The 19,569-nt window shown below is 37.0% G+C and overlaps 1 protein-coding gene across 6 annotated transcripts in view; it reads left to right on the forward strand.

Moving 5' to 3' along the window:
- MTDH (metadherin) overlaps positions 1–19,569 on the forward strand; it is a 56,758-nt gene that overhangs the window by 1,665 nt on the left and 35,524 nt on the right. For all 6 annotated transcript variants that reach the window (XM_049103892.1, XM_025433698.3, XM_025433693.3 and 3 more), the window contains exon 2: positions 10,251–10,352. In XM_049103892.1, the coding sequence (XP_048959849.1) occupies positions 10,251–10,352 (102 nt within the window). The remainder of the gene's footprint in view (positions 1–10,250; positions 10,353–19,569) is intronic.

Raw genomic sequence — 19,569 nt, forward strand, 5'->3', positions numbered from 1 at the left:
GAGCTTCGGGGAATGGAGAATGAGACCACTAAGCAAATGGTTGAGTGCTGAGTGAGAAAATACTCTGCCTCTCCTGTGCTGCAGAGGTGTTGGAGAAGTTTGCCGACATTAACAAAATTCTAGCTTTCAGACTTTTGACGGCAACTTAAAGTAAGAAACACATTTTACACTACAGTACCTGCCCTCCACCCCACATATCAGACCATTCTGTTTTTCTTTAATGATATTTGTGACCCGTCGGATTAGCTTCACGTTTCATCGCGAGGCGTGACCCACAGAACAGTCCTGCCTATGGGACTGAGAAGCGAAAGCACCCATTTGTGTCCTGCTTAGATGCTTTGTACTGCGAGTGCTAAGTATTTACTTGGAGAAAAGCACACTGCTTGAGAACTAAAGGCAGTAAAAAGGAATACAGTATTTGTATGTCTCATTGTGAAGGGGTTACAAAAGTAAAAGCTCATTTGCTCCCCAGGGAGCTTTTTATTCCAGTTGTGGAAAAAGATAACACTAAAAAACAGAAAGTTGACAGTGCAAACCCAGTGTGGGCCCAGGAGGCTGTGTATGACCTTATCACACAATCTGGCTTTGAAAGTGGGTGGGAGCAAGGTCGTGAAAGAGGCTCAAGTAGCAGAAAAGGAAGTAGAGGAAGACTTAATTCTGTCAGCCTGGCAGGAATGGAGAACCACAGTCAAGTAAGGCATTTAACCTTGCTCTGGTGGTTAGCTTTATAAATTGGGGATCTTAATTGCGTTAAAATACTGCAGAATTCCTCAAAATGTTACCTCCAACTACTTGGGATAGAGTTACTTTGAATGCTTATTAAAATTTACAGATTCCTGAGCACCAGAATAGATCTTTAAAATTCAGAAGCTCTGGGACTGAGTCCAGGGAACCTGCATTTTGAATGAACTCCCTTGGTAAATCCTTGCTATTAGTTTAAAAATCACTCACTGGTGTCGGACCATAATATCCTTAGTATAGGAGAGCTTTCTAAGTTGAGTCATGTTTAATCTTAGACTCCATCTCCTCATTACCACATCATTCTGATACACATTTTAGGATCTACCTTACTCTGAGCCAGCTAAACTACTAGTTTTGTGAAAGGATATTACATATTTACTTAAATATTTTATTTTCATCTTTTTATCCCATTATTTTTAGTTCTCTCTTAAGTCATTCCAAATTTTGCAACTCAAGTTTTTAAAGTTTGTTTCTAGTGGCTTATTTTTATCTGTAGAGTGGCTGGTATTTAGTTCTTTAAAATCTACCCATAAGCACTTTTTTTTATATCATTTTGGTTTTTATCCCCTAAGAGTATCCTGGCATAGGTCTTTTAGGGTATGAATTGCAGGTTGTTTCCCTATTGAAAGTGACGGAGGTGGCACTTTTTGCTGGGCTTATTTCTTGGCATTTTTGGAAATTACTGATAATTATTTCCAGTGACACCTAGTACAATGTGAATATTCAATGGGCACTCAGTAAGTATTTTTAACTTGACTTAATCTGAGCAGTGATTTAGGTATATGTAAAATCTCAGATAACTGGCCTTGAACAATTGCTCTGAATTTTAGCTGGAAGCCTTTAACTCAGGATCAACTTTGACGAAAATTCATCTTAGTGAAAAAGTTATTTTTATATTAGCATAAGACTTCTCATCAGAATTAGCCATGGTGCAGTTGTCGATAGCTGTAAGCTTGCTGAATAGTGTTTTGTCTCGTTTGTTCTGTGTAACCTTGCATCGTAAGTGGCATTCAGTAAATAATTACTGAATGCGTAAAGTAGTCAGATGTCCTACCGTTCCCATTCTTCATGCCTGGTAAGTAGCCATATGAGCCACTGTTTTATTTTTACGGTGGACGATGGCTATCTTTGCCTCTTCTGGCTAAAATCCTGTGAAGTCCCGTCATTCTACAGCCAATAAATCATTCTGATAGTGGGTGGTGTCTTTTGTAGTTATTACTTCTATTCCAGTTTCATTGCTACTGCCCTACTTTTGGACTTTTTTGTCTTTTGCTTAGACTATACTAACAGCATCCTGACTGGTTTTCCTGCTTCTAGTCTCTTTGTTGCCATTCCTTTCTACCAACTCCTGCCAGTTAAATCTCTTAAAGCCCAGTTCTGATCATGAGTTTCATGTTCATATCTTGTCAGTAGTTTCTCCATCATATGTTGAGTAAAATCCAGTCTATGACATGGCCACAATGGAACCCCATCTTAGATTTATCTCCTAACCATTATGCCAAATGCATTCTCATTAGCTAGACTACAGTATCTCTTTATTCACACTATTTTGTTCCATTAGAAAGTCTGTCTTTCTGTATTTTTCTACACGTTCTACTTATCCTTCAAGGCCCAACTATCTCTACCATAAAGCCTTCCCTAGCTAGAGTTAGTCTCTGTGTTTTGTATGTTTATTTTATGTTCTGTTACGATCTCTAAAACAAGAAGATAGAGCATGGTCTAGAAATGTACCTGTAGGACAATTCCACATTTTTTTTTCCTAGCTCTGTGCATGCCCCTGAGTGATCAGGAAAGCACCTCGAGTATTGATTTTGAGATTAGAAATTAATCTTAGTAGGTGAACTTGCCAATGGGGAATCTCTGAATAATGGGCATCAACTTTGTATTTATCTATAATTGGACCATTCCTCTCATCTCCTCATATGTAGGTGTGTATACTTAACTTCTCCACTTGGAAATCTGACATTTGCCTCAAATTTTAATATCTGCAAAACAATTCACGATACGATTCCCTGCTTTCTCTCCTTGTCTTCCTCATTTCTGTAAATGGTAAAAGACTGCCACCCATTCAGTTATTCAAGCCAGAAATCTAAGAATCATTCTTGATTCTTCCCTTTTCCTCACCTCTTTATATCTTCCCTACCTCATGTCTAATCTATGAGCAAATACCATCCATTTTATTTCCAAGATGTGTATATTCAGTCTGACAACTCTCATTCTTTTGTCTGGCACCTTAGCTCACTTACATAGCAGTAGCTTCTGCAAGGCTGCCTCCAGTCCTAAAGCCAACACTGATCTAAAATCAACACTTCAGTAGCTTTCGCATTTAAAATCTAAACTTCTTTCCTAAGTGGCTCAGCACCTGGTTTTCTTTCTAAGCTGATTTTAAGTTAATTTCCTCTCATTATAACCTCCAGCAATGGTGATCTTTTTTTCAGTTCTGCAGACTCTTTCACAACCCAGTGCCTTTACATGAACTATTATTAACACTTCTGGAATACTCCCTCCCCCCTCCCCCCCCCCCCCCCCCCCCCCCCCCGTTTTCATCAGCCTATAGATCGCATCTTAAAACTCTCACCATCCTAGGAAATCATTTTCTGATCACCCTATTTGAAATAGGCATCCTCTTTTATTTTGTCTCAACCTTTTATATGTGGGTTTTTTGGTTTTTGGTTTTTTTGTAATTATCACAGTTTGTAAACTGTGTACTTGCCTATTAATTTTTTTGAGGTCTTTTGCTTCCACTGGGGAAAAGCCTTGCTCACCTTGCTATGCAGTTGCAAAACAGTGCCTGGCATGTAAGAGCCTTTGATAACTTTCTGTTGGACTAAATTCTGAATGAAGTACTATAGTGATATCTCACAGTTCAATTGGATTTTTTTTTTTTATAATTGGATAATTTATTTCATTAAATAAATTTGTCTTTTAAGATATTCCTAAAGAATTATATCTTTTTTTCTTAGGTAGTAGTTTTGCTATATTATTTCAGGTATTAGTAAAGGTGTAAATTATATCACTTGCCACCTACATACAGGATTTTCTTTTTACCTTTAAATCACTAGCCCTCTTAGTTGGGTTTTTTTTTTTTTTTTTTTTTTTTTAATGAGTGGAAATATATTTTTCATGTAGCATGGCTTCTGAAAATAAGCCAAGTATCTCCTATGTTTCCCAGCTGAAAAACAGCCACTTACTCCAATGTCAGGACAAGCTGGCTGTTTTGAGTGTGTTGAACTTCCTAAAATAAGTCATAATACACTTTAAAGTGATCAACATTCTTTTTTATGGTGACTTGCAGGATTATTCAAGGGAAAATTTGACAATTGTTTTTTTAAATTTAAACACAAAGTTTATTGTAGTTTCATAACTTTATGATTAGGAGTTTGACAGTTCCTAATGTTTGGAGTTTGGACTTAGCCCTCTTAGTTTTAAGTAATAAAAGAATAATCATTCGGTTAAAAAATCGTAAGTCATAGTTAAAACAAATATTCCCGATTTTACAGAAAAGGAATCCTGAGATTCATAAAGATTAAATAACTTACTCAAAGTCACAGAGCAAAGGAGTTTCAAAGGCTAAATAAACAGCATCCTATTTTTTAGTCTACTGACTGGGCTGTTATTTCCACTGTGGTTTCCGTAGCATGTTCAAGGATGTTTCATTCATAGAACAAATCCAGTTTTCCCAGTGATTTGAAGCTCTCTGTATTTCTTTTAAAATTTACTTTTAGAATCAGAAATTTGTGCTGAAAATTGTGAAGACTTTTACCAAAGCTCCAGCATTTTGGCTTGTTTGGTTTTATGACAGGACTTTTTCATCTTGTCATTTTATCCAGCCAGTGGCCTAGTAGAGAAGACCTTTAATAGTTCTGCTTATCTTAGATACCAAGAGCAGCAAGCAGTAAGCCCTCTGAACATCTGGGTTTCTTTTACACTTGGGCATTCCTGATTAATGTACTACTTCTCAAGGTCATGAAAGCTTTGAAAATATTTTTAAATTAATATTATTATTCAGGCAAAATCAAGAGCTCTAAGTGAGGAATTGGGGTTATTTGACCACTTTTAAAGTTTGCTTGCTATTATACCAGAGAGCATCCAACAGGATCCAAGAAAGTATTTGGCTGTGTATCTGCTGTATCATGTGTAGCCCTTATCTCAGTACCCATCAGAGGTAAAATCTTGAAAATCAATACTGTATTGAATTTTTCAGAAATCCTCTTAGCATAATTTGGCCAGGTGACAGATGTGGAGTGTCAGGTCTATCTTGTGAAAGTAGCTCTGAACGTCAGTGATGCAGTCAACAAGTAGATAGTTTGGAATCCCTGAAGAGTTGAGTCTTTGGCTGGATGCTTAGAAGGCAAGAGGGATCTTTACCACTAAAGGAAATATCTTAGGGTATACAACCAGGATTTCGCAAATTTGAATTATAGGCCATATTTGTAAGATTGTTCTCAGTTATTCAGAGTTTAAAATTGGAGTTGAATTTAAAAATAATTTGGTAAACTACTGTCACTGAAACTGTAATTTATTGTATGTTTAGTTTACGTAATTGATATATTGACATTTGACAGAAAAAGACACAGTTTTATGCTTTCAAATAAATGACAAGGAATTGTTCTATCATGAATTTGTATCAGAACTCTTCAAACCTAAAGTAAACTGAGACAAGGTCTCAGTTCATTAGATTAAGTGTTAGTCATGTAAAGCATCTGGCAAGGTGCTTGGCACTTGGCAGATACTTGGAAATTGTTATAGACTGATCTATCAGCTATCAGTGATATTCCTTGAATTTCCGTAACATCTTGCGGAAAGATGTTTTAATCTTTTGTATGAAGGGAGTAATATGTATATACGTATGCCTTCTATGTGTTCAGTATAACTTTGAGCTAGGAAGGTTGAAACTCCAGTGAAGTAGTAACTTGTCCAAGGTGGCGCACATTTGGGAATTCAGCCCTGATTTCAGCTTGCCTTCAGATCCCATACTGTTTTCCTTTAAGGGGTGAGGTTGGAGGGGTAGGGAGAAGAGGTAAGAGTATACCTTTTGTCTTGTATTTTAATGTTGCCTCCTTCTTTTGCTAGGTTCTAGGCTTTTTGAAGGCAGAGATTGTGCCTCACTTGTCTTTGTTTCAAGATTTTAAGGGTTCTACATATTACTCTATTATGTTCACTTACTGTATGTCGAGTGAATGAACATAGTGAATATAATGTAATTTTCAACTATAAGCAGGTTTTTTTTAAAAAAAAGACATGAACATATTTCATTTATATTATAGATAATGAAATCAAAGGTTAAGTCAAGGAAAATGCTTATTATAATCACAGTATAGAAGGTTTTTTTTAAGATTTTATTTATTCATGAGAGGCACACAGAGAGGCAGAAACACCGATATAGGGGGAAGCAGGCTCCATGCAGGGGAGCCTGATGTGGGACTCTATCCCAGGACCCTGGGATTATGACCTGAGCCAAAGGCAGACACTCAACCACTGAGCCACCCAGGCACCCCTAGAAGTCAAGTCTTATTTATTTATATTAGAAGTTAAGTCTTAATGCCAGCTTTGTGCAATTCCAAAGCCCATGGTCTTTTCATACTCGTTTTTTCTTTTCTTTTCTTTTTTTTTTTTTTTTTTTTTTTTGGTAGTTGGTAGACTGCCCCTCTAGTTTCTAAACTTAAGATGTTTCCAAGTAATTTGATGTTAGGGTTTTTATATATTTTATATATAGAAATAAAATTTACATAGGTAAATGAAAATAGTGTTCTAATTGGTTTCATTTTAGAAGTCAAATGTTAAACTTTATATATGCTTATCTTAGATGTAGATTTTTTTGCAGTTTATAATCAGTTTAACAAATATGTATAGGCTGTTCAAATGGAGTAGATGGTTTGTTATTAAGCACATCATCTTATTCTGAACCTCAAAACTCCTGCTGGAGGAGGGGGCATTTGGGTGGCTCACTGCCTTTGGCTGGGGTCGTGATCCTCGGGTCCTGGGATGGAGTCGCACACTGGGCTCTCCACAGGGACCCTGCTTCTCCCTCTGCCTTTGTCTCTGCCTCTCTCTGTGTCTCTTGTGAATAAATAAATAAAATCTTTAAAAAAAACTCCTGGAGGGTAAAGTCTTTTATTTATCCTTGTTACTGAGGTCCCTAGCCCAGTGCCTGGTATTGGAGTACTTAATAAATGTTTATGGAATTGTATAGAATTAATAATTTGAAGGTTGACTAACATGAAGAATTTTAATGTCTTTAAATCAAGCATTATTAAATAAGAGCTCCTACTCCACTGCTATGTGTCCCCCTCCTGCATTTTATTTTCTTGATTGTCAGCTAGGTATTTTCATTCTGATATATCACCACCCCTCCAAACACACACAGTGTTCTTTCATGAATGAGTTTTTAAAAGAACGTGGCGTAGGAGTTGGGAAATGTATAATAATAAGGCAGATAGAGCATTGCCTACAAGGAGTTTATCCATATAAGAAATGATTATATTACTTTTCTGTTACTAGTTGATTTTCATCAGAGTTGGAGGATGTTCTTGTCTAATTTAAAATACAGATTGTATGCTGTATATGAAATTAACTTTGGTTAGTCCTGGAAGGGACCCTCGGAGTTTTCTAGAAAATTTTATACTAGGGTACAATTAGAGGCCCGTGTAATGGTTAATCTGTAGAAACACACCATATATATTAAGGCTTTATGATGAGAGAAGATAATACCTTTGTGTAAAACCCAGATTGGCAGTCAGGTTGTATTTAAAGTGTTGGTTTGCAGTTAGTTTTCATGTGAGCAGATCTACATAATATGCTTCCATTTCTGGATTTGCTGATTTAAGTAAGCATGGTTAACGATTTTCCGGGACCAGGCCTTCTTGACCAGCTAGTGGCAGAGTAAGGACAGATTGGTGTTGCTGGGTAGAAGAGGCACAGCCACCATAATGTGTCCTTTTCTCCTGCTGCCAAGAGCTCTGTTGACTTTATTCTTGGGATAGGATGCTTATTGTTTCATGTTATCAGGCATTTTGGGGGAGTTGTTGCTGACTTACGGACTCCCAGTAGTAGTAAGAGCTATAGAAAGCCCAAGAGTTAGCGGAACAGTGGGAAATCTGCACGGACCAAAGGAACAGCTGCAGTTACAGCAATTGCTTGTTTTTGTTGCAAAGAAGGAAGTAAAATGGTCACAGGTTGGTGTGGGACCACCTCTGGCTTGGTGGTCATTTCAGAGTCTATGAAATGGAAACGGGGTCGCTGATTAGAGGACTCCAGATTTCCTATTTGTTCAAGAGGAAAGATTATTTCATCTTTCATCTGGGAGGCTATATCACAGTGTTTGCAGTTGGTCTCAAAGGAATTGCATTGAACTTTTTATTCACTTTTAACCACTTAATTTCTCACCTTTTAGCACTTAATAAATAAATTAAAATGACTCAGTGTAGTCATTTACATGAATAGAATGGAAGTGCTGTATAAGTGACTATGATGGAAAGTTTCCTGAAGGGTTTAAGTTAAATTTTAGAAAGGTAAACCTGTGAGCTGCCAGTTCGGGATGGGAAACTGGAATTAGAGCTGCAGGATTACTCAGATGGCATAGGCTTGTATAGAAAGGTAAAGCCAACCATAGGAAATCGGGACAAGTTTGGCTAAAGAGGACAGTATGAACTAAAACTAGCATATGAGAATTGACAGGTAAGATGGTGATGTTAGAAAGTAGAATTAAGCAGTTTTATATTCCTGCTGTGGTTATGGCTCTAAGTCCAGATTCCGCTAAGGGTTTTCTTACCTTTTTCTGTGTAGTAACCCCTGCCACACAGGCATATACCTGTACAGAAAGGTCAGCTAGAGGAAGCAGCATGAAAGTGACAGAACAACACGGGAGAGAGAAAACCAGACGAAGAGTAAGGAGACCTGCGTTTGGCATCTGACTTCCACAAGTTTGTTAAGAGCCAGCAGATTGCATTGGGATTAAGTACGCAATCCATCAGCTAGAAGACTGCTTTTGTTTTAGTTTTTCTGCCATTAATCTGAGGAAGCCTACCAATTGGGATTTAGAATATTAGTAGTCTCTCTAATTGTATATACCTGATAATTTTGAACGAACAGAAGTTACATTATAGAAACTTGAACATTCATATTGTTCTCTTGAGTATGGCTCTACTATAAAGAGTAATCTGGTGGAAATCTATCCTGCAAGAACTGGAAGATAAGGCAACTGAAACTCGTATATTGATTTACTGACTCACTGTGTTGGAATATGAGGATAGGCAAGTGAGCAGAAGTAGGATCCAGGGACGCCTGGGTGGCTCAGTCAGTTAAGTGGCTGCCTTCGGCTCTGGTCATGATCCCAGGGTCCTGGGATCCAGCCTGTGTCTGGCTCCCTGCTCAGTTGGGGGTCTGTTTTTCTCTCTCCCTCTGCCCTCCCCCATGTGTGTGTGTGTATACGCATGTGTGCACACACATGCTCTCGTTCTCTCAAATAAATAAAAATCTTAAAAAAAAAAAAAAAAGTAGTAGTAGTAGGATCCAGAAAGAAGAGGTGAGAATACAGATACCTGGACCTCATTCTTCAAACTCCTAATTCGCAATACATCTCTGGTGATAGGGCTCAGAAATGTTACTGGGGGGCGGGGGGGGGGGAGGTTAACCCCCAAAACTTAGTGATTCTGATTAAAAGTCAGATTTAGAAGAATTCACAGACTTAATTTATTCATGAGCACCTCTAAGAGCTATAATTTTATTTTAGAAGTATTAAAGCTGAGGTGGACTTTTTAAGTTGTAGCAGCAGATTGGTAAATTTCTTAATCCCACAACAGTAGAGATTTAGGCAATAGAATTACAAGAGACACTAAAGATAATATAACAAACTGTGGTAAGTACATGGACCAAATCTGGCCCCCTACCACTGTTTTATAAATAAAGCTTTATTGGAACACAGCCACACTCATTAATTTAGATCTGTGGCTGCCATTGTACTACAATAGCAGAGTTTTGTAGTGCAACAGAGATGATGTGGCCTACAGAGTGTAAATATTTCCTGTCCCTTTACTGACAAAGTATGCCAACTTTTGAGTAGATCAGACCTATCATTTTATCTATATGGAAATAAGATTCAAAGATAATGAGTGAAACATTCTGAGATTATACAACTAATTGGTGGTTAGAGCGCAAATACCGTTTGGTTCCCTTTTTTCCTGCTTTTGTTCCATTATTTTTTGTTGGAGGAACTGATATATGGGTAAGATCGGAAAATATATTTGTGGTACAGTATTTTATTTATAGGTTCATTATTAATTATATTATGAAACACAGTTACCATGAACAGTAGTCCAGGTGTTAGATAACATGGCTATACAAAAACCTTTTAAATTTGGGTCGGAAAAAAAAATAAATAAATAAATAAATAAATAAATTTGGGTCGGGCGGTGGAATTTGGTTGTAGTATATTCTGTTTCCTGAGTACAAATCTTTGTTTGATCTATCAAGCAGTTTGATAACAAGATTCTTGTATATTGCTCATGCAGCCAAATGGACGGACTGTTGAAGTGGCTGATGAGGAAGTTGTCCGAACTCCTCGAAATATTACAGCAAAGCAGCCCTTAGAGACAGATAAGAAAAATGAAAAGGTAAGTTTGGGAACATATGAAATTATATGCAAGGCTCTTAATAAGAGAGTAACATATAAAAATGATGCTTTTCTGTTTCACAAAAGTGTACCTATAGAGCCCATTTAAGGATAACTGAAAATCTGGATTTTTCATAGCATATAGGTGGTGAAGGTTTAAGTAAGTTGTTTTGTCTTTTAACTTTTAAAAGGAAGGATATCACTAAGTATTTTAAATATCATGTGACATTACTATTCATTTTGCCAAAAGTTTATTCATGACTTGAACATCTTTTGTATGAGTAAGGTTCCAGGTATGTGACATGCCTCTTATTTGAAAACAGAATTGTGTTATCTTTGTTAATAGTGCACTTCTGACATAAAAAGCTTACCACAATTGTTCTGTAATATTCAGTGTTGAAACAGATTGCTGTTCTCATGGAGACATAATTGTCTATTTACTGTAGACAGTTTGACTTTGTTTGACAAAAGGGAATATTCTATACTCAGGTCATTATTAAAATGTTTGGATGTGCACTCTTAAGTTTTCAAATAAGACAATCTATCATACCTCATAAATGATACATTCCTGGGATTTTATTCAGTTTTCAGTGTTAGAATTGACCCTTTTTTTTTTTCTTTTTTCTTTTTTACTCAATTTAGTTTGTAAGTAGGCAAAATGTAAAAAACTGTTAACAGTGGGTTGTCCTGCTATAGGAGAAAGACTTTTCATTTAAGTCTTTTTGGTACATTGAATACTTGTGCCCCGCCCCCCCCTCCCCTTTTTAAAACCCTACGCATGCATAACTCCTTTTCAAGAAAGACAGACAAAACAAAAGATAACCAGAGATAGGTAAGTGTTTTCCAGTAACTGGAATACAGCAGTTGCAGTCCTACAGAATACTAGTAAGAAATGGTTGCTGCAGTTTCTTAATGCTTGCAATTTTATTATTTTTAAAGATTGTATTTATTTATTTATGAGAGACACAGAGAGAGAGAGAGAGAGAGAGAGAGAGGCAGAGGGAGAAGCAGGCTCCTTGTGGAGAGCCTGATATGGGACCCGATCCTGGGACTCCAGGATCATGCCCTGGGTCAAAGGCAGGCAGTAAACCGCTGAGCCACCCAGGCATCCCATGCTTACAATTTCAAAATGTCTTTGAAGAATTGGCAAGATAATTCTCCCTCTGTAGCCCAGTAAAATTGGTCTAGGGCCAAGACAGCTCCAGGTAGGATGGCTTAAAATGAAGGGTAATTATAGAAAAGAGTTAAATTTATGCCTTTATTTTGCCTTTAGCAGAAAAATAAAATAGTAAATGATTTGTATCAGCAAATAAGCATATGATTTCGGGATTGCGAATTTACAGAATGCATATCTTATATGTCTAATATGGATTTATACTTCTTCCATCTAAAGTTTCCTTGTGGGATCCCTGGGTGGCACAGCGGTTTGGCGCCTGCCTTTGGCCCAGGGCGCGATCCTGGAGACCCGGGATCGAATCCCGCATCAGGGCTCCCGGTGCATGGAGCCTGCTTCTCCCTCTGCCTGTGTCTCTGCCTCTCTCTCTCTCTCTCTCTGTGTGACTATCGTAAATAAATAAATAAATAAATAAATAAATAAATAAATAAATAAAAATGAAAAAAATAAAAAATATAAAGTTTCCTTGTTTCTGGGCTTTCTGTGTAGTAGTGAGCATTTTATGTTTATTCTTGCTTCCACTTGCTGAATTGTCTTGAAGAATTCATAGCTGGAATAACCGATGAACTACCATTCATCTCTGATTGATGAATCATATGTAGATTGGGTATATTAGGCTATAAAACCACAGTTGAGTTTATAATCATTCTGAAATTTTTGATAGGAATTAATGATAATAATTGACATTTGTTAAATATCTGTAACATGGCAGGCACGTTGCAAGGTGAGGTATGTGTATATGTATGAATATATTTATGTATGTCTAGTAGAGACAAGTTATTGGGTACTTACTGGGTGTACTTTTAAGACTTCACAGAATATCTATACGTTACTCTATGTATGCTCTACCAGGGCACTGAGGAGGTGGTATTATACCTATCTTACAAATAAGAAATCTGGGGCAGCTGTGGTGACTCAGCGGTTTAGCGCCACCTTCAGCCCAGGGCGTGATCCTGGAGACCTGGGATGGAGTCCTACGTCGGGCTCCCTGCATGGAGCCTGCTTCTCCCTCTGCCTGTGTCTGTCTGTCTGTCTCTCTCTCTCTCTCTCTCTCTCTGTGTTTCTAATAAATAGAAATAAAAAGTCTTAAAAAAAAAAAAAGAAATCTGAGGCAAAAGTTAATCAAACCTATTGAAAGTAGTCACTTGTAACCCAGACCCATCTGACTTCAAAGTCTGTGCTTTTTACTGCTCTGAATGATCTCTGATCCTTTTATAAACTCTACCAGACAGACAGTAAGAGCCCCATTGTACAGATAAGGGCTCTGAGACATAGAGGGATTTTGTGATTTCATTCGTTTCATAGTTTCTGAGGTAGGATTTGAATCCAGCTCATTCTGATGCCAAAGCCCATGTACTTGTTAACTTGATGGTACCTCCTCCTTTCAGTTGCTGTTGCTTTTTCAGGACGGAGCTTCTGCCTTTGGTTTGCTGCCTATTTGATTTGACTTTTGGCAAAATAGTAAATGCTGCAACTCACAGCTAGTGTTTCTTTTTGCCATCTGCATCTTGGATTTATGCTTTTTTAACTTGGTTCCATCCAAGAGACCTCATTTCAATTAATTTTTTATGCTCTTGCACTGTGTGTGTTTTTGTGTGTTTTAAATATGTGTTTTTAAAGACTTTTTAGTGCTTTTATTGTAAAGATGCTTACCATAGATCTTCTTAAGAACTTTCATATACATTATTGTACATTTGTTTTCCTCTCAGAGCTATATCTTGGGCACTTTGAGAAGTACACTTTGCCTATGGAATAATTACACTCTAAGCTGTAATGTTGAATCCTTGCTTTGTCACTTGAATAAACCTTATGAAGACAGACATTGTCTAAGAACCATATATGACAGGAATTCTAGATCTTGGGCCTGTAAAGCAAGTTAAACTTACCATAGTTTTCTAGGTCTTTATTTGGCTCTGAAGGTCAGTGCTTCATTGGTACTGGTCTCTGGTGGAGTATACATAGGACCATTAGCTAGGCTTAATGCATTGTGCTAGTAGATGCAGAGGAGAATGGAAGATGTACCTAACCCTCAGAGAGGTTGCAGTCTAGTTAAGGAAATGCAAGCACAAGAGAAGATAACTGGTAACAATTGAGTGCCAATTATTCAGAGAAGTAAGATTGTCCTGTTTGGGTGGCCAGAAAAGATTGACTTAATTGGACTTCTAAGGATGAGGATGGTATTTCAGTAACTAGAAGTGAGGAGGCCAGTTCTGGCAGGTGAAAGAAACAAATGAACACAATCAGACATTATTCAGCTAAAACAAAAGAACGTATTCAGACATACTCAATGGAAAGCCAACCCTAAACGAGTTTGACCGGTCAGGGTCGGGTGGGAGTATGATAAAAATAGATACAGCTAGCAACAACACTTATGAAAGCAAATCAGGCTTGTATCAGTGATTTATGAGAGTCTGAATTAAGATGAAGTGCAAAGGTTGTAAGAGAAACAACAGAAACAAAAATATATGAAATTTGGTCACCAGGTTTTCAGGATGCAGTGGTGTCCTGCTGAAATACTAATATCACTCATTGTAAGTATTAATACGCTCCTACTTTTTTTGATGCTATATAATACAAATATTTTCACATCTCTTAACACTGATAAATAACTCTTGGTTGGGGAAGGAGGGGAATATTATCATTTTTTTAAACCAATCTCATTAAAAAGAGTTTAATGGATTGCCCAAGATCACATAGCTAGTAAATAATGATCCCTCAATTTTGCTGCGGCAGCATTTCTCTTAAAGTGTAGTTTGTGGACCCCTGAGAAGGAGTCCAGGGGACCTTTTGCTGAGTCCTGGAAGACAAAACTGTTTTCATAATAATTGAGACATTATTTGCCTTTTTCACTGTGTTGATATATGCGTGAATGGTACAAGAGCAATAGCAGGTAAAACTGCTGACTTGTAGCACAAATCATGACAGTTTACTATAGTAACTACTACAAATTACTAGTAGCTGTAATCTTTATTGCAATCCACTCGCAGTTAAAAAAGAAGAAAAAAGCCAATTTCACTTAAGAGTGTCCTTAATAAGGTTGCAAAAATGATCATTATTGGTTTAATTAAATCTTGACCTTTAAACACATGCTTTTTAATTATTTCGTATGATGAAATGGGAAGTATACATACAGCATGCTGTGTACTGAAGAAGAGTGGTTGTCTTGAGGAAAAACACCTGTACAATTGAGTTACAGTCTGGACTAGCCATTTATTTCATGTTGCTCCATCTTAACTTGAAAGAAGAGCTGATAGGCTGTGGTTATTTAGACTTAGGGTATTTGTTTTCTTAAAAACAAGGTGATCCTGTCACTTCAAGGAAAATAACAGTATTTGTTGCAAATGATACAATGATATATTTCCAAGTGAACATTAGAAATTTGGAAAATTTGTATCTGTCACCATGAGTTTGACAGCATCCCAGTGCTTAAAGAATTTCTGATGAGATCAGTTAGGATATTAAAAACATGATTTTTATTTTTTAAAGATTTTTATTTATTTATTCATGAGAGACAGAGAGAGAGAGAGAGGCAGAGACACAGGCAGAGGGAGAAGCAGGCTCCATGCAGGGAGCCCGACCTGGGACTCGATCCCGGGTCTCCAGGGTCACGCCCTGGGCCGAAGGGAGCGCCAACCAAACATGATTTTTAAAAATACTTTATACAGTGGAATATTTTAACATTGTAGAAGATGTGTGTAACTCACTGAACCAGTATTTTCCAAATGAGCAATGCTTGCATGTTACAAAATCAGGCAAGTGTAAAAGATTCATTCAAGGTGCAAGATAGACCAATAGAGTATGGGAAACTTCACCAATACGGATTCCACATTGCAACAGTTTTTAAGAAACTCCCACTTGACAAATTTTGGCGTAATATTTTTTTCCTTCTTCTCTGAAAACCCTTCAAGACTTCCCATTGCTCTTGCTCCACAATCTGTGTGTGTGTGTGTGTTTTAAGATTTTATTTATTTATTTGAGAAAGAGAGCACAAGTAGGAGGGAGGAGCAGAGAGAGAAGCATATTCGCTGCTGAGCAGGGAACCTAACACGAGCCTGGATCCCAAGACCCTTGATCCCAGACTCTGGGATAATGACCTGAGCTGAAGGCAGACACTTAACTACCAGAGCCACTCGGGTGCCCCTCTTCTTCCACAATCTTAATCATAACCTAAAGGCCCTGCCTGTGATTCAGGTCTCTTTTCCTACCCCTACCCTCCCTAAGGACACACACATTGGTTTTCTGTCTTTTGTTTTGTTAAACAGCTTTAAGATATACTATAAAATTTTACTTTGTTGAAGTGTATGATTTTAGTGTACCTGCAGAGTTGTACGGCTCTTACCACAGTGTGTTTGAACGTTTCCTCTTTCCAAAAAGAATTCTTGTGCCCATTACCAGTCATGCCCCATATTCCCCTTTTCCCCTAGCCCCAGTCCCTGTTAATCACTAATCTTTGGTGTAATATTAAAGAATGATGCAGTTATTTGGAAAATTATTAAGACAGTCCTCCTTTTTCCTGTTACATATGTATGTGTATGTAGCCAGATTTCCTTCATATGCTTCAAATAATGTATCACGCAATAAAATTAAATGCAAAAGCAGGTACGCGAACTCAGCTGTCTTTTATGAAGCCAGACAATAAAGATATTTGCAAAACGTAAAGCATAGCACTGTTCTCACCAAAGTGTTTTTTTTGTTGTTGTTGTGGAAAATATTTATATAGGTGTAATTTTTTTAATGTAGGTGCAATTATACAATATGTAATTAGTCTTATTATTTTGAAAGAAGTTAATATATATCTAAATAATATCTTTGTTTAAATTTATAATATGGTAGATATCAGTAGGTATAACCCATGTAAACAAAGGCTCTTTGACATCCTCAGTCAGTTTTAAGAGTATCCTATGAATCAAGCAGTTTTAGAACCACTACTCTAGGAGGAATCAGTGTTTAGAAGACCAAACACAAACTTATTCCAAGACCTCATAGGTTTTAAGCAAGTGTAAGGTATAGCAGCTCTTAGGAAAACAGAGAACACCTGCACGCCAGTGAGCTTACATACATTTATGGTTTACCTTCTAAAATACATCTTAGAAACTAATTTAAAACCAGGGATTGGCAAACCATGACCCTTTTAACATGTCTAGTTCTCTGCCTATTTTTAAAAATGTATTGTAAGGCAGCCACACTTATTTACTTACTTACTGTCTTTGGCTGCTTTTGTAACAAAACAGCAAAGTTGAATGGTTGCAACAGAGGCTTAAAATATTTACTGCCTGACTTATTTTTTTGCTGAAACCCTGTTTTAAACTCCTAAAGTAGTGTTTTTGGATTCCTTCAAGTGTTTCATTATCTGGAATGCTTTCAGTCTAATTGTGTAGGTCTTGGACTCTTGACCTTTTGGGCTCCTTACGCCCAAAATCTGTAGCTTCATGATTCTTGGGTTCCTATCTAAGGAATTACTTTTCAATTTCTTTAAGGTAAATACAGTATTTTCTATAAAGGAGGGAGTATCTTACCAGAGAAACCTCATTTCTGCGCCTAGAATTTTCTGTCTAAACTCCTGACAACCAACAGGAGTGAGACCAGAACCAAGACTTCTACACTAGCCCATCATTTTTCCATGATGCTGTAGTTCTATGAGGCAAGAGGGGATGGAAATTCAGTGAAATAATGAATTTTGTTTTAAAACACTAAGATTGAGGTAAAAATGGGGTCTCCAAGTGGAATTAATTTATTAGGCTGTTGGAAATACAAGAACCATATCTGGGAAAAGAGTTCAGGACTAGATTTAAGAAGTTCTTAAGAAAGGTTTCTTGTAAATTTTTAAGATTCTGGGTTGATAGCCATGCTACTTACATGGTGTACCATAATTCATGTGCTCACACTAAACATATTTAAATACTTTAAATATGGATGGTTTGGATGATGGATCGAGTACACAAATATAATAGCCCAGGGGTTTTATTTTGGGGACAGTGAGAGTTGGACAGACAAGGCCATATGTAATGTAGTCTACTTTTAGGCTCTTTGATTGATTAACCAACTATTAATTGAATATCTTCTGTCTGCAGGGTGCACTATTCTAGGCACTAGGAATATAGTAGATAAAACGGGGGCGGGTGGAGAACTAAAAACAAGCAAATATATTCTCTCATGTCAGGTTGTGCTAAGAGCTGTGAACAAAAATATACCTCAACAGGGTAAGGAGAAAGAGGTCAAGTGCAAGTCGTGGGCACTTTCCTGCACCTGCAATCCTGCTGCTTCCTTGCATTCAGGAAAATGCATCAGAATGGTAGTGAGTTGACTAGTCTTGGCTCTAGTTTAAATTACATGAACACTAGCCATCACCACCACCACCACCTGCCCCAGAAAAGGGGGAACATCAATTGCAACTTTCCTTTTAAACAGATTTGTGACACTTTTTATAATTAAATCTCATCCTTACATTGTGTCACCAAGTTACTAAGATTAGGAACTGCTGGTATAGATAAATGTAAGTAATATGCTCTTTGGACCATCTATCCTTTGCCATTTAACCACGCTGAGCTTGTTTACATGTTTGAGACAAGTGAGAAAAATAAATAGTACTAAATGTGCAGCAGTATAGGGATTTGCCGTATTTGTTTAGGCACAAAGTGGATGAAATTGATCCTAATGCAGTAGTTTTAGATTTTTCAAGTCACGGTTGTTTCAAGTTTTCAAAACAAATTTGACTAACAGCTTTTAATTTTGTTAGGTACATACATTTTTAAAACCACCACTGTCATCATTACCAGAAAAAAAGGAATTTTGACACAATGGAAAGAGAAAGAACAAAAATCTCAGAAAACAAGAGTTTTTGCCATGAGTTAGTGGAAAATCTTACATACTAGCCACTTGTCTGCACACAAAAGCATCACAGTATCTGCATCTAACCTTTAGGAAATACTCAGCATTCCTCTTTTCCAGGCTTTATTTCCTTTACCAATCCTGACATTACCAACAGTGGCTTTAGATAATTATAGGGCTTTAAATATTAGATATGTCAGTTTGCCAAAATTTTAAGGACCAGTATTTCCCAGAATAGAGAATTAAGAAATTGAGTAAGGATTACACTTAGAATCTGACTGCTTACCTTGGTATAAATAACTAATTGCAAAATAAAGTATTCTTTCCCTTAAAATTTGTAGTGTCTCTCTTAATGTTAGTTTATGACTGTATACAAATATTAAGTTATACTCCCTAAGTTGATCTTTTCAGCATGAATTTAGCTATGCTCTGCTTTATATATATATATATATATATATATATATATATATATATATATATATACACACACTTTGCAATTTCTTAAAATAGCAAGATCTGCCAAAAAAGCAGTTAGCCATTTCAGTAGATTTACTTTTGCTGCTACTATATACCTTTGTTGCTCTAATAAGTGATATCACTTATTTCTGGGTATTGTGTAATATTAGAAATATTCATTCATGTTAAGAAGTCAAAGGTAGGGCAGCCTGGGTGGCTCAGCGATTTAGCACTGCCTTCAGCCCAGGGTGTGATCCTGGAGACCCGCAATTGAGTCCCACGTTGGGCTCCCTGCATGGAGCCTGCTTCTGCCTCTGCCTGTGTCTCTGCCTCTCTCTCTGTGTGTCTCTCATGAATAAATAAAATCTTAAAAAGTCAAAGGTAAAAGATGAGCTAATCTGTGGAAGTCATTTTTGTGTCTTTTTTTAATAGCCAGTTTATAAGGTTTTGATATTTTAAGTTCTGTGAATTTGAATGCATATTACTTGTAGTCCTAGAACTAGAAGCATGTGCTTTTTTAAGACTGTTGTCTCCACACTGGAGTACACAAGAAGATATCCATTGGGATGTGAAGGAGGAAAATATTGGCTTTGTATTTATACTTCATTTTTTATTAAAAGAAATTAAGCTTTATCCATATTAGTGTATGGCTAGTCATTGGCATCCTCATTTGGAATATTAGAGGGTAGTAAGACACTACATGGGCCAGATCCTGAGAAGAATGGGAAGTGGTAATGAAAAGACTACTCTCATTTGTTCT

The sequence above is a fragment of the Canis lupus genome, chromosome 29 (assembly GCF_003254725.2).
Source record: "Canis lupus dingo isolate Sandy chromosome 29, ASM325472v2, whole genome shotgun sequence".
Lineage (NCBI taxonomy): Eukaryota > Metazoa > Chordata > Mammalia > Carnivora > Canidae > Canis > Canis lupus.